Raw genomic sequence first — 13,231 nt, 5'->3', positions numbered from 1 at the left:
GCCACCAGGCCAGTTTCACCTGCAAAGCAACCCTCCCGCCTCCCCCATAACAATGCAACCTTCTCTTTGTTCAGCCAGGTCTTAGCTGAGAAGCTATGTGGGGCTGCCTTCTCCCGGGGACTATAGACTGGGGGATAGAGAAGGCTTCTTTGAGGAGATGAGGTTTGAGCTGGGCTTGCCTTTGAGGGGCAGGGAAGGGTGTTCCAGGCGGATGGAAGAGCCAATGCAAGGGCCCTCGGCACCAGAGGCCAGTGGGGCCAGATCGAGGGGAGTGGAGGGGAGAGCCTCAGGCGGGATTTTATGCTAACAGTGAGATAACAAGGAAGAGTTTTCAATAGGAGTCACAGATCTAATTTGAATTTCAAGAGATCATGGGCCCCTGGAGAATAGGTTGGGGTGCGAGGCTGTGACATGAGGGAGTGCCGGCCTCTGCTGGGCACCCCCTGTGTTCTAGGTACTGTGTTAGTGGCTTCCCACACTCTCAGGTCACCGCCCAGCAGCCTAAGAGGTGAATGCTCTTACTGTGCCCATTTTACAGACGAGGAAGAGGAGGCTGAGTCCCTGGCCCAAGGTGGCTCCAACGTTCAGTGCTGTAGAGATGCCAGGTGCACCCAAGCAGCCCATCTCCAGAAGCCACTCTGCAGGTCTCCGCCTCCCAGGTAAGCAGCACTTGGGCGTTTCCTGTTTCTCTGACGAGGTGCTGGGTAAGGCTTCTCCCATGGCTAATGGGAGCCCAGACTGCCCTGGGCGCTGCAAGCCAACAGGCCAGGCCACGGTGGGAAGTGTGGAGGGGCCTGGGGACCGAGTGACCGAGGAGGGAAAGACAGTTTGGAGGCGTTGGGTGGGGGGGCTGGAGGTAAGACATGGCTGTGGAGGCAGAGCTGGAAGCCAGGGAGAGCTGGGGGGGCTGATTGGCTTTTGGGGGGCTGTTGTCAGTGGAGGGGGTTGGTGGGGGCTTCCCCATGGCACTTGCTCTGTTCTCATCCACCCACCCACAGGCACTGACTTCTCTGTGCAATTGAGCCATCTCTTGATTGCTCCAGAAGCCCTAGCTGTGAGCATCGTAGCTGCTCCCCGGCCCGGGCTGCTTTGAGGGGGCGGTGGGGGCTCCACTGTGCTACTAGCCCCTGCCTAACACAGGCTCTCAGATAGCAAATAGCCCCACCTAGGTGCCCTCCTCCTGCCCCTCCCCCCCAGCCTGTGGTCTCCAGGTGTGGCTCCTATAACCTGGGCTTTCTGTTATTCTGTATGTTGGCAAATTGAACACCAATAAAAAATAAATTTATTATTAAAAAAAAATGTGGGGACCTGTCTCTGCTTTGAAGACTTGATCTTGCCACCTGGGAATGTCCCGTGTATTTCCAAGATCTGAAGGTATTGATGAAGTTAGAAAACTGACTTCCATCTTTCTTCTCAGACTATAGGAATATTAAAGTAAAAAAAAAAAGCAATATAATTATAATAGAAATTCTATATACATACATTTATAACTTATATTTATTATATTTATATATATTTATAATATTAATATAATATATATATATTATATTGTTGTTGCTGTTGTTGTTGTTTTTGCCCTGGGAGGGAATTAGAGGTTATACAATTCATCTCCCTGTTAGTTTGGGTATACTTTGAAATACTTAAGCATTTTCATGTGATATACATATTCATACATAAGTATGAGTATGAGTATGAGTATGCCCTCCCTGAGTATATGCAGGGAGGGCAGCCCATTTGCATTTGGGAGTCCCTTCAGAATCACAGTCCAGAGGTAGTGACAAAGCATCTCATTTTTAAAAATTTTATATATATTTTATATATATAATTATATATATATATATTTTTTTTTTTTGCCAACATATAGTATAGCACCCAGTGCGCATCCCATCAAGTGTCCCCCTCAGTGCCCGTCACCCAGTCATCCCATTGACAAAGCATCTCAAATGTGGTTATCAAAATTACACCAGAGGGCTGATTAATTAGGGGTTTTTGAAAGAAGTTTTCACTGGGGAAGTTCAAGGTCTGTGGCTGGGCAGTACCATCACCATTGCCTCTGCCTCAGCGGGGAGGAGGAAGCTGAGATTGTCAAGGGATGGATCAGGACACGGGCTGCTCCTTCGTAATGGTGTCATGTCTGCCTCACCCTTTCACACGAGCTGTGTGTCCGAGTGTCTGAGGACCATGTGGGACTCTTCCAGGCTTGCAGACTGTTTTGTGCAGACATGTCAGTGAGTGTTGGTGTCTGGCTGCCAGAATTTCTTCAAAGACCTGCTTTCCTTTGGACACCCTGCCCAATGGTGAGACTGGGGAGAGAGGTGTCCATAGCCCCTTGTATTCACAAAAAGAAGCAAACATGTGCTGAACAGCCACATTGGCTGGGTCCAATCACTGCACACCCTCACTTTGCATACGATGAAGCCGGGACCCAGAGCCAAGAGTGGAGCAGCAGCAGAAGCCCAGCACTCCGGCTCCTGGACCCGGGCTGATGGTACAGGTCAGAGCTTCCCACACTACCTGGGATGAAGGACTCTCCATCCAACCTGTCATGGACCCTCCAACCTGTCATGGACCGAAGCTTTGGTAAATTAGGATAAATTGATGGAAAATGGTGTTAGTCGACTTAGGACAGTTATACCATCATACCACAGATTGGGTGGGCTCGAGCACCAGAAACTTAATTTCTCACAGTTCTGGGAGCCTGGAAAAGTCCAGGATCAAGGTGGCGGCACAGTCTGTGTCTGGTGAGAACATCCACCTTCCTGGCTTGCCCATGGTGCCTTCTTGCTGTGTTTCACTGGGGACAGAGAGAGACTCTGCTCTCGTCCCCTTCTAGGGACACTGATTCAATCATGGGGGCTCCACCTTCATGACCTCACAAAAGCTCAATTATCTGCCAAAGGCGCCACCTCCAGAGACCCTCCCCCTGGGGCTTAGGGCTGCAACAGATGAATTTTTTTTTTAAATATTTTAATTTATTCATGAGAGACAGAGAGAAAGAGAGAGAGGCAGAGACACAGGCAGAGGGAGAAGCAGGCTCCCTGCGGGGACTCAATCCCAGGACCCTGGGATCATAACCTGGAGCCAAAAGCAGATGCTCAACCACTGAGCCACCCTAGCGTCTCCTCGACATATGGATTTTTGCGGGACATAAGCATTCAGTCCATAGCACTGATTACCAGGAAAATGAAATAATAGTAATAAAAAAAAAAAAAAGACATACTGGGCAGCCCAGGTGGCTCAGCGGTTTAGCACTGCCTTCAGCCCAGGGCATGATCCTGGAAACTCGGGATCCAGTCCCACATCGGGCTTCCTGCATGAAGCCTGCTTGTCCCTCTGCCTGTGTCTCTGCCTCTCTCTTTCTCTCTCTCTCTGTCTCTAATAAATAAAATCTTTTTTAAAAATTTCCCTTTAAAAAAAAAGAAGACATACAAAATGCAACCCCAACCCCTTGTATTAAAAAAGCTTTATTTTTTAGAGTAGTTTGAGGTTTACAGCAAACTTGGACAGAAAGTACAGGGGTTTCTCACAGGGCCCACCCCCACCCAGGCACAGCCTGCCCCCTCCCCGCCCCCAGCATCTCACACCAGCAGGCTGCATTTCCAGAGCTTGCTCTCCTCAGGGACCAGGAACAAAGGGTCCTCGGCCTCAGGTCTCTGGCCTCAACTCTGAGCAGTGTGTGTGTGCGTTCCGACTCTAGACCTGGTTTCCTGGGGTCATTTCGGGCTTGAGTCCATTCTGGGTGCTCCGTCCTGGGGACACCAAAGAAGCCTGGGAGTTGGGAAGACAGGCAGACCCCTTCCCTCTGCACCCACGTGTGTCTGAGGGTACTTGAGAGCAGAGGCAGCCCCGGGCACAGAAGGGCTTTGGCAGGTCCCCCAGGGATTGGGAGAACTGGCAGAGAAAGGAGGTAGCTCTGGTCTCCACCCAGCAATTTCGGGGAAACAGAACAAAGGAGTACATCTCCATCCCGCCCCACCCCCACCACCCAAACAGGAGGATGCAGAATAAAGCAGGGGGGGTGAGGGAGAGGCTCAGACAAGGGCATCTTTGTTTATGTGGAGCTGCGGCAAGGGAAGCCAAGTCTGGGGCCAGAGAGCACCATGTTTCCTGCATTTTTCTCTCTCCGCAGGAGCCTTCATCCCCACGCTTATTCAGCAGGTGTTGACTGAGCCACAGAGTACAGGCAGCCGGCCAGGTGCTCAGGAAGGACTGCTGAGCGGGAGAGGGGGTCAGACCAGAGAAGTAGATGAATACTAAGTGCAAAGTGACATTTCTCTTGGCTGCTGCTGAACTGTTCCCCGGCCTCCAGGGGCAGGACGAGCTGGATTCTCTTTTTTGGGCAACGTGGAAGACCAAAGGTGCTGGGGCCTGATCTATCAGAATGGTTTGAAGGGATCCTTCATCCTAGATTGTGAAACAGTCCTGGCTGGGGATGCCTCAGGGTGATGCTCGGCAGCCCTGGGCTTGTGGCATCAGGTGGTCAACAGTATTTGTGATACCTGATGAGGTTGGTAGGGAAGATGTCAAGAAGAAATGCAGTAGACTGCAGGGACATGGGTCAGTGGCTGGAAGATGACAAGAGGAGACATAAGGGCAGGGGCGGGAGTTGCTTGCTAGACCAACTCAATAGGACTCTTCTGCAGGCAGGCCAGAGTGATCAGATCCCGAAGGTGGGTGGGATTTTGGCTCAACAGACCCCGCAGGATTCCTGTTAAAACCAGACCAACGAGGATCCCCGGGTGGCTCAGCAGTTTGGTGCCTGCCTTTGGCCCAGGGTGTGATCCTGGGGTCTCGGCATCAAGTCCTGCGTCAGGCTCCCAGCGTGGAGCCTGCTTCTCCTTTTGCCTGTGTCTCTGCCTCTCTCTCTTTGTCTATCATGAATAAATAAATAAATAAATCATAAAAAAAAAAAAAAAAAAGACCGATCAGGCCAAGGTTGGAGCCTGGTCAGAAAGGTTGGAGCCTGAGTCCTCAGAAAGAGAACTCAGAGGAGCCAATTTAAGTTTGGCCAAGGACAGAGTCTTTGTCAGAATCTGATGGGTTCCTTTTCTGAGTGAGAGCCTCTTGCCACACTGTGTCCCTGGCCTCAGGCATGTCATTGTCTTGGTAGGAATCTTCCTTTCATTCCACTAGCCGGCAAGATCTTTTGTGTTTTGCCCTAACAAGAGAGCTAGGGCCAAAGTTCTGGGTGAATCATAGTTCTTTTCTCTCTGAAAAAGTGGCTGTAGGTCCCAGGTGTATGGAGATTTTCCAGTGTCTTTAGATACTGAACATAAATTCAGAAGGAGCTAAGGGAGCATTTCATAGTGAGAGTGGGGACACATATCTGGCAGGAAAGGATCCAAGCAAGGAGAGTTGCTGGAATTATTTTTGCTTTTGACAGGAGCTGTTTCTCCCACTGCTTAGTGGAGGCAAGTGGGTTTTCAACAATAAATCATAAACTACAATATCAGAGGTGTCAAGGACAGAGGCTTGTCTCTTTATTTTATAAATGAGGAGCCCACCATCCAGAGAGGTTAGTTCATTTGCTGAATATCACAGAACCTGAAAATGCCAAAATACAAGACCTTGACTTATGTCTTCTGCCTTCTGTCATCACAGACAGCTTATTTTTCCCTGGACTGCCACAGCATGGAACTCTGAGAAGGTAAAGGAAACAAGTCGCAGGAACTCTTAAGTGACTGTAACATTAACGCCGATGTATCACTTAAAAATGGTAATAATGACCAACATTTATTGGGAGCCCTTTAAGAGCTGTCAAATTAACTCAGTTCAGGTAATCTTCATAAGAAAGCCTTCGCACTTCACTTGTTCTTATGGTTCAACTTGATTTCCCTTGTCTAATTGCACTGGCCTGTATCTCTAGTACAGTGTCAAAGAGTAGTGGAGATAGTGAACATCCTTGCTTTGTTCCTGATCTTAGAGGAAATGCCTCCAATGCTTTCCTATTAAATATTAGCTTTAGGATGATTCCATCATGTTAAGAAAGTACCACAAGTTCTCTAAGTTCTTGGGTGTTTTTTCTTCTTCTTTTTCTTCTTCTGTGAAGAGATATTGAATTATCCTCAGCATTTATGGAGATAATCATGATTTTTTTGGCCATAGGTTTATTAATGTGGACTATGGTTTTAATGGATTTGTAAAAGTGACCCAACACTGCATTCTTGAACAAATACCACTTATTCTTGATGTATTATTTTCTTAATGTGATGTTAGACTCATTGTTGCTAACATTTAGAAATTTTACAGGGATACTTATGAATGATACTGGTCTATATATTTATCTGTATTGCTTCTTGTTTAGCTATCAGTGTTATATCTGTGTCATAGAACAAGAAGTTTTCCTTTCTTTTCAATGCTGTGGAATATTTTAAGAACATTGAATTATCTGATCTTTGAAGGTGTGGTAGATTTTGTTGTGGAAAGTCTGGTGCTTCTGTGTAGGCTGGTTCCTTAATAAATTTCTCCATTTCTTAAATGGAATTGGTCCATTAAAATTTTCTAACTCTAATGGTGGTCAATTTGGGTAATTTTAATTTTCCTTGGAAATCATCCATTTGACATGTTTTTCCAGATTTATTTGCAAAGAAGTCTTGTGAAGTTGTCTCTTACACTTGTAAATTTTCCTTCTGTTGCAATAGTTATTTCCCTCTTGACATCTTTTATTTTGTGGTATTTGTGTTCTCTCCTATTTATCTTGATCAAGTTAGCTAATGATTTGTTAAGTTTGTTAAGTTTTTTAAAAAACAGAATTTTGCTTGTTAGTTACGTCTATTGTTTCTCTATTCTCTCATTTCTGCTTTTATCTTTATTATTTTTTATGTTTTGGTTTACTTTGTTCTTTTTAAAGTGCTTTGAGCTGGAAATTGAATTCATTTTATTATTTTTATTGAGAAATGTATTTAGTACAATGATTTTTCTTTTAAAGATTTTTATTGATTTATTTGGGAGAGAGAGAGAGCACAAGCAAGGGGAGAGACAGAGGGAGAGGGAGAAGCAGACTCCCCACTGAGTGGGGAGCCTGATGCGGGGCTCCATCTCAGGATCCTCAGACCATGACTGGAGCTGAAGGCAGATGCCCACCAACTGAGCCACCCAGGCACCCCTGATTTTTCTTATTTACTACTTTACTTGCATTCTATAGAGTGTGATATATTTTTATTGTGATTAGAGACCTCTCTTAAGGGAAAAGAATACAAAATTAAGAATATGAAACTAGGTACAAGGCCTTGAAAGGGGTACATGTAAGTGAGGGGCCATCACACTTGAATTTTACTACCATCACAGTAAATCCACCTGTTTAAAAATAAGGCTTGAGGGACACCAAAGTGGCTCAGTGGGATAAGCATCTGCCTTCAGCTCAGGTCATGATCCCAGGGTCCTGGGATCAAGTCTCACATCGGGCTCCCTGCTCCATGGGGTTTGCTTCTCCCTCTCCCTCTATTCTCTCTCTCACAAATAAATAAATGAAATCTTTTTATTTTTTTAAAAGATTCTCTCTCTTCCTCTGCCCCTCCCCCACCTCCCTCTCTAAAAGAATAAGTAAATAATAAAAAAATAAAAATAAGGCTTGAGATTCATGAATGATTTTTGTAGTTGGAATTTTGAGATGAGTTAGTAGTCAGGGAAGACTTGCCACGTGAGTAGCAAGAAAAAAGAACAGCAAAGAGAATGAGCTGTAGCAGTATGCAGAGCTTGTGCTGAGCAGCGGGCAGAATTAATCTCTGTAATCTTTACCACATGCCTGATTGCTTTACTGTTACCATTTTATAAGTGATTAAAAGGAGTTTCTGAAATGTTAAAATACTTGCTTCGGATCACACAGTCGGTGAGATTAAATCTCGCCGAGTCCAGCCCAGAAGCCTATATCTCACTACACACACCAACCACATTGTTGGTGCCCAGAAGGGACTGGCCATGTGCTCTTCCCACCTGCTCCAACAGCAGCCAGTTTAGGAACTGGTATCACAGCCACCAATGATACAGCATTACCTATGGCATGGGACTGAGCAAAGCACGCTGACGGACTGTATCAGTCATCTCTTGCTGTGGAACAAATGACCCTCAAACAATACATAGTAGGGCAGCCCCAGTGGCCCAGCAGTTTAGCGCCACCTGCAGCCCAGGGCGTGATTCTGGAGACCGAGGATCGAGTCCCGCATCGGGCTTCTTGCATGGGGCTTGCTTCTCCCTCTGCCTGTGTCTCTGCCTCTCTCTCTCTCTCTCTCTCTGAATGAATAAATAAATAAATCTTTAAAAACAAAAATGAAAACAAAAAAACAATACATAGTTACTACATCATAGGCACTGAGCATCAGGAACCTGGGAGCAGCTTGGCTGGATGGTTCCGGCTTTGGGTTGGTCATGAGGTTGCTGTCAAACAGTCAGCTAGAGCGGCAGACTCATCCAGGACCGCAGGATCTGCTTCCAGGCCCACTCACGTGGCTGTGGACAGGCTTCTATTCATCATTGGCTATCACCTGGAGACTTTAGTTGCTTACTGTGTAGACCCATCCATGGGGATGCTCACGGCATGGCAGCCAGCTTCCCCCACAGAGTGTGATCTGAGAGATGGAGAAAAACTACACAGAGACCCCTCAGAGGGAAGCCACAGGCTTCTTCTATCATACCTTGGAGGTGCCATTCCACCACTTCCGTTTGTTAGAAGCCAGTAAGTCCAGCCTGCACCCTCAGGAGGGGAAGTAAGCTGCACCTATTGAAGGGAGGCGTACCCCAAAATATGTGGATGTGTTTTTAAAACCACCACAGTACTGTTGTGTGTATAGGAAGCCTTCAGACTTTAGCTCTGCCACGGGACTTCTCCCAGGGTTATTTTTTCTTTAAATATTATATTTATTCATGAGAGACACACAGAAGCAGAGTCACCGGCAGAGGGACAAGCAGGCTCCCTGTTGGGAGCCCGATGCAGGCCTCAATCCCAGGACCTGAGCCATAGGCAGAAGCTCAACCACTGAGCCACCCAGGGCCCCCCTGGGGTTTTTGCTTAGACTGAGATCCTCCTCCAGAATCCACTCCTTGCTCTCCCTGGAGATCTAAGCCTCTCTTCATCCTGTGGGATAGAGAGAAAAGCTCACCTTCATTGATGCATCATTCACTCACTCAGCAAATACTAACCAATGACAACTAGATATTGGGTGCAGCTCCGGGACCTGGGATGGAGCAGTGACCAAACACATGCCATCCTTGTGCTACTGGGGCTTATATTTGAGTGTGAGGAGCCAGATAATAAAGAAATGACTAAAATAACAGCAACAGTAATAAGAACTATGAAGAGAAATAAAGCACAATGAAAGGACAGGAGGTGACAGGTGTTGCTGCTCCAAGCAGAATGAACAGACGAGGCCATGCTGCATTGTATCAGATGTGCTCAGAGAAATCCTCTCTGCTGAGGTGACATTTCAACAGAGACCTGACTGAGAGGAGATGAGCCACGTGGCCACTAGGAGAGGACACAGCAAGGGCAAAGGCCCTGGGGCCAGAGTGGTCTTGGCATGTGTTCCTGAAATATTCTGGCTGCTGGGTGGTGGAGGAGGAAGAGAGAAGAGAGAACACAGGGCAGGAGGCTGCTGTAGTTACCCACAGAGTGGAAACGGTGGTGGCTTGTTCTAAGGAGGACGCAGGAGAAGTCCTGAGACACGGTCAGATTCAGATGCAGCTCAAGAGGCGGTGTCGCTGACTGAACACAACGGAGCCAACTGGTGACCACTCTGAGCACACTGTGTGCTGTATACCGTGTGCCAGGCCCCATGCTGGGCATGCTGGGTAGACAAGTGAGCAAGCCGGACGCAGTTCCCGCCCACATGGCACGGCCTGCCGGGCAACATGGGTGACAAGTACTGGAGGCCTCACAGGGCAGTGAGCCAGCCATGCGGGGTAGGGCCGCGGAGGACCGTGCGGGATCTGCATGGGCAGGAATGGGGTGGCCAGCGTTACAGGCAGACGACGAAGTCCTGCTGCGGGGCGGCGGGGAGGCTGTGTTTTGAAGGCCGTTGGTTCCAGAAGCAGGGAGGAGCTGCAGGAGATGAGGCAGGATGAGAGTTAGAAGCAGGCTTGTAGAGACCCTGCAATGCCAGGCTGGGTGGTTGGATTTGATGGAAAAAGCCCCGGGAAGAGCCCACAGGCCCCATCCAGCATGGGTTGCAGTGGAAAAAAACTGAAAATGCGGATCCCCCCACCCCGTTGAGATGTTTTTGCTAATACTATCAGGGTAGGAGTTAATAATAAAGATAATGGGACGCCTGGGTGGCTCAGGGTTGAGTGTCTGCCTTTGGCTCAGGTCGTGATTCCCGGTCCGGGGATCGAGTCCCACATCGGGCTCCCCATGGGGAGCCTGCTTCTCCCTCTGCCTGTGTTTCTGCCTCTCTCTCATGAATAAGTAAATAAATCTTAAAAAATAAAACAAAAATTAATGATCGCAGTACAATAGAAAAACAGCGAGGAAAAGTTGAAAGAAGCCTCATGCCCAGCAAACAGAGGAGTTAAATTTTATGTTAAAAGGTTTTCAGGTGGTGTGTGTGATAGAACAATGTGTAGCCAGTAAAGAATGTCTTCAAAGGCATTCTGAATGACACGAGGAGTTTACAATATAATGTCAAGTAAAACAGAAACAAAAAGGATCTAGGAACTATAGCGCAGCACACAATGCACAATGGGCGGAAACGCAGCAAAATGTTCATGATTCTCTCTAGGTACTGAGAATATCTGTGATTGCCCTTTCCCTTTTCCTACTTTTCTAAATTTTTTTGAAAAACCTCACAGGAATATGCAACCCTTTTGTAATCAGAAAAATGGCTTACGTATAAAGATTAAACATGGATTTTTAAAATTTATTTAATTTTTTAAAGATTTTATTTATTTATTCATGAGAGACACCGAGGCAGAGGGAGAAGCAGGCTCCCTGCAGGGAGCCTGATGTGGGACTCGATCCCAGGACCGTGGGATCACACCCTGAGCCGAAGGCAGACACTCAACCACTGAGCCACCCTCCCTAAATATGGATTTTAAATACAGGCTCGCCTAGCACGATTGAGAAGGGCAGCCCTGAGAACCTGATCTGGAGGACTAAGTTCTTTGGAGACAGGATTGTCAAAACTCTGGGGCTACCTGGATGTGGAAGAGAGAGGCAAGAGTCAAAGATGTGTATTGCTTCCTTGCTCGCTTCTCCTTGGCAGCAGCCAGAGCAATCCTATTAAAACATAAATCGGATCAGTTTCCTCCTCTGCTCAAAACCTTTTGATGGCTGCCACCTGGCTCAGAATAAAAGCCAGAATCCTTTGAGTACCTTACAGCACCCCCATGTACCTACCCTAGGATTACCTCTGACTTGGTGGTCTTACCCTCTCCCTTCCTCCCACCCTCTCCTCCGGCTGCCTCATTGTTTCTGAACATGCCCCAGGGCCTTTGCACCTGCCATCTCCTTGCTTGGAATGCTTTTTGAAATCTCTGTGTTTTGCCCACTCACATGTTTCCTTCTCCGTGAGGCCTTTTCTGGCCATGCTCCCCAAAACTGCAATCCTCTGGCACTCCCATCCTTTCATTGCTTAATATTTATCCCTAGCACACATCCTAACTTAGTGTAACTATGTATTTTTACTTATGTAAGTTGTTTGGTTTTTGTCTCTTCCATTGGACTATAAATTGCAGGAGGGCAGAGGTTTTGTTTTGTTCACTGTGGCCTCCCCGGCCCCTGGCACAGGATTAATACTAAGTGAATGCTTGCTGACTGAATCACCGTAATCTAAATAAAGAACCCAGAAGTTCCACTTACTCTACAAAGATCATCAGATTTGCCATTGTGTAGTCAGAGGCACCGGATGGCTGGACCTCTGACAATGGTAAATTCTCTTAGTTCATTTAACGTCTCCATTTCCACGTGATGTATTTGTCGGTTGGTTTCTTTGTTTTTAGGAACAATGTCACTCTTCGTGGCTTGGAGATTGGGTTGGCAGTGGGTTCCAGAAGCAGGATCTCTGAGAAAGGGGAGGATGGATGGGGTCACTGGTGCTCTGTGGACCGAGGGTGCGTGGAAGTATCGTCCACGGAGCGCCTGCTCCAGTGCCGTGCCCTGGCCGCTCCTTCTGGTTGGGGAACTGCAGGCACTGGCCGTGGAGGTTCAGGCGTCAGGATCCAGCATCCACTGAGAAGCTGCCCTTGGGCTGATGTCACCACCTCGCTGGGGTGAGCTGCTCTTGGGGCTCCCTGGGCATCCAGAGCTGTGGAGCAGAGCTGTGGAGTCCCTGAGACATACCACCTCCTGGCCAGATTGGTGGGGACCCCTGGAATCCAGGCCAGTGAGCGCTTCTACACAGGATGGAAGGTTCTGGAATTGGGGTGGCATCAGTGGAGATCCTCTTTCACCTCCAGGCCCCAACTCAATACCTTTTCTCCACCTAATCCACCTTTTTCTGAAAGTCACTTGAGCCAAGCCTCAGAATGGGAAGGGTTTGGTCTCCCCCGACCCTCCCTCACCTACTATACGTAAGCCAAGGTAACATCAACGGGCTATTTTCTTTTTTACTAAAGAGAAATTTGGGGGCTCCGTCGGTGAGGCGTCTGCCTTCGGCTCAGGTCATGATCCAGGGGTCCTGGGATCGAGTCCCGTCTCCGTGGGGAGCGTGCTTCTCCCTCTCCCTCTGCCTGCCGCTCCCCCTGCTTGTGCTCTCTTTCTCTCTCTGTGTCAAATAAATAAACAAAATCTTAAAAAAAAAAATCTGCGTAACAGAGGCCCTGAACAATCCGTGGGGAGTGACCCTACCCCGGGCCAAGCGCTCAGACGCATTTCCCTGGAAGAGCAGAAACCAGTTTTAAGGCCTTTAAGGCGGAGTCGCTCGGTTCCCATCCCGCCCAGCAGGTGGCTGCACAACATCACACGTGGGCGCACCCGTCAGGCTGGGGAGGCCCCGCGGAGACACACGGTCCCCTTGAGGCAGGGCCTCAGGGTGTCACTCGGGGCCCGGCCCCCTCAGTGTCCGTTGCTGAGACAACGGCCGCGGCCGTCCCCCACGGAAGCTTCGGCGGCCAGGAGCTGAGCTGAGCACTTCGGCTGCTTTCTCTCCCTCTTCGGAGCACCCCCCCCCCCCCCCCCCCCCCCCCCCCCCCCGCCAAGCTCAGCTAGCGTCGGCGCCTCCACTTTCCAGGTGAGGACAACCAGGAGATGAAGCCGCTTCCCGAACGCCTGGGTGCGGGAGGGGAGTCCGGTGGGGAGGGAGCC

The 13,231-nt window shown here is 48.4% G+C and overlaps 1 protein-coding gene and 2 long non-coding RNA genes across 3 annotated transcripts; 1 reads left to right on the top strand and 2 right to left on the bottom strand.

The window, feature by feature from the left end:
* Positions 1-1,259: 1,259 nt before the first annotated feature.
* LOC144319498 (uncharacterized) lies at positions 1,260-2,931 on the bottom strand. Its single transcript, XR_013385318.1, has 2 exons — positions 2,144-2,931; positions 1,260-1,418 (listed from the first exon to the last, which is right to left on the bottom strand). It is a non-coding gene; the product is annotated as an uncharacterized LOC144319498 (long non-coding RNA).
* LOC144319504 (uncharacterized) lies at positions 1,594-6,478 on the top strand. The gene is made up of 2 exons (XR_013385320.1): positions 1,594-2,580; positions 4,130-6,478. It is a non-coding gene; the product is annotated as an uncharacterized LOC144319504 (long non-coding RNA).
* Positions 3,577-13,063, bottom strand: LOC144319491 (uncharacterized). The gene is made up of 3 exons (XM_077907692.1): positions 11,789-13,063; positions 11,125-11,206; positions 3,577-10,033 (listed from the first exon to the last, which is right to left on the bottom strand). The coding sequence occupies exons 1-3, from the start codon at positions 11,812-11,814 to the stop codon at positions 9,461-9,463; spliced, it is 681 nt and encodes a 226-aa protein (XP_077763818.1). The 5' UTR covers positions 11,815-13,063; the 3' UTR covers positions 3,577-9,460.
* Between the last annotated feature and the right edge of the window lie 168 nt (positions 13,064-13,231).

This window comes from Canis aureus, chromosome 1 (genome assembly GCF_053574225.1).
Source record: "Canis aureus isolate CA01 chromosome 1, VMU_Caureus_v.1.0, whole genome shotgun sequence".
NCBI lineage: Eukaryota > Metazoa > Chordata > Mammalia > Carnivora > Canidae > Canis > Canis aureus.
Note: the sequence above shows the minus strand (reverse complement) of the source record. Positions and strands in the feature narration are given on the sequence as shown.

Bases quoted from the DNA above. Each gene is read 5' to 3' on its own strand.
- LOC144319491 (XM_077907692.1), bottom strand. From the start codon at position 11,814: ATGGCAAATCTGATGATCTTTGTAGA. The intron at 11,207-11,788 runs GTAAGTGGAACT...ATGTTTTAATAG, and splicing joins AATCTGATGATCTTTGTAGA to GATTGCTCTGGCTGCTGCCA. The intron at 10,034-11,124 runs GTAGCCCCAGAG...CATCTCCTGCAG, and splicing joins CCTCTCTCTTCCACATCCAG to CTCCTCCCTGCTTCTGGAAC.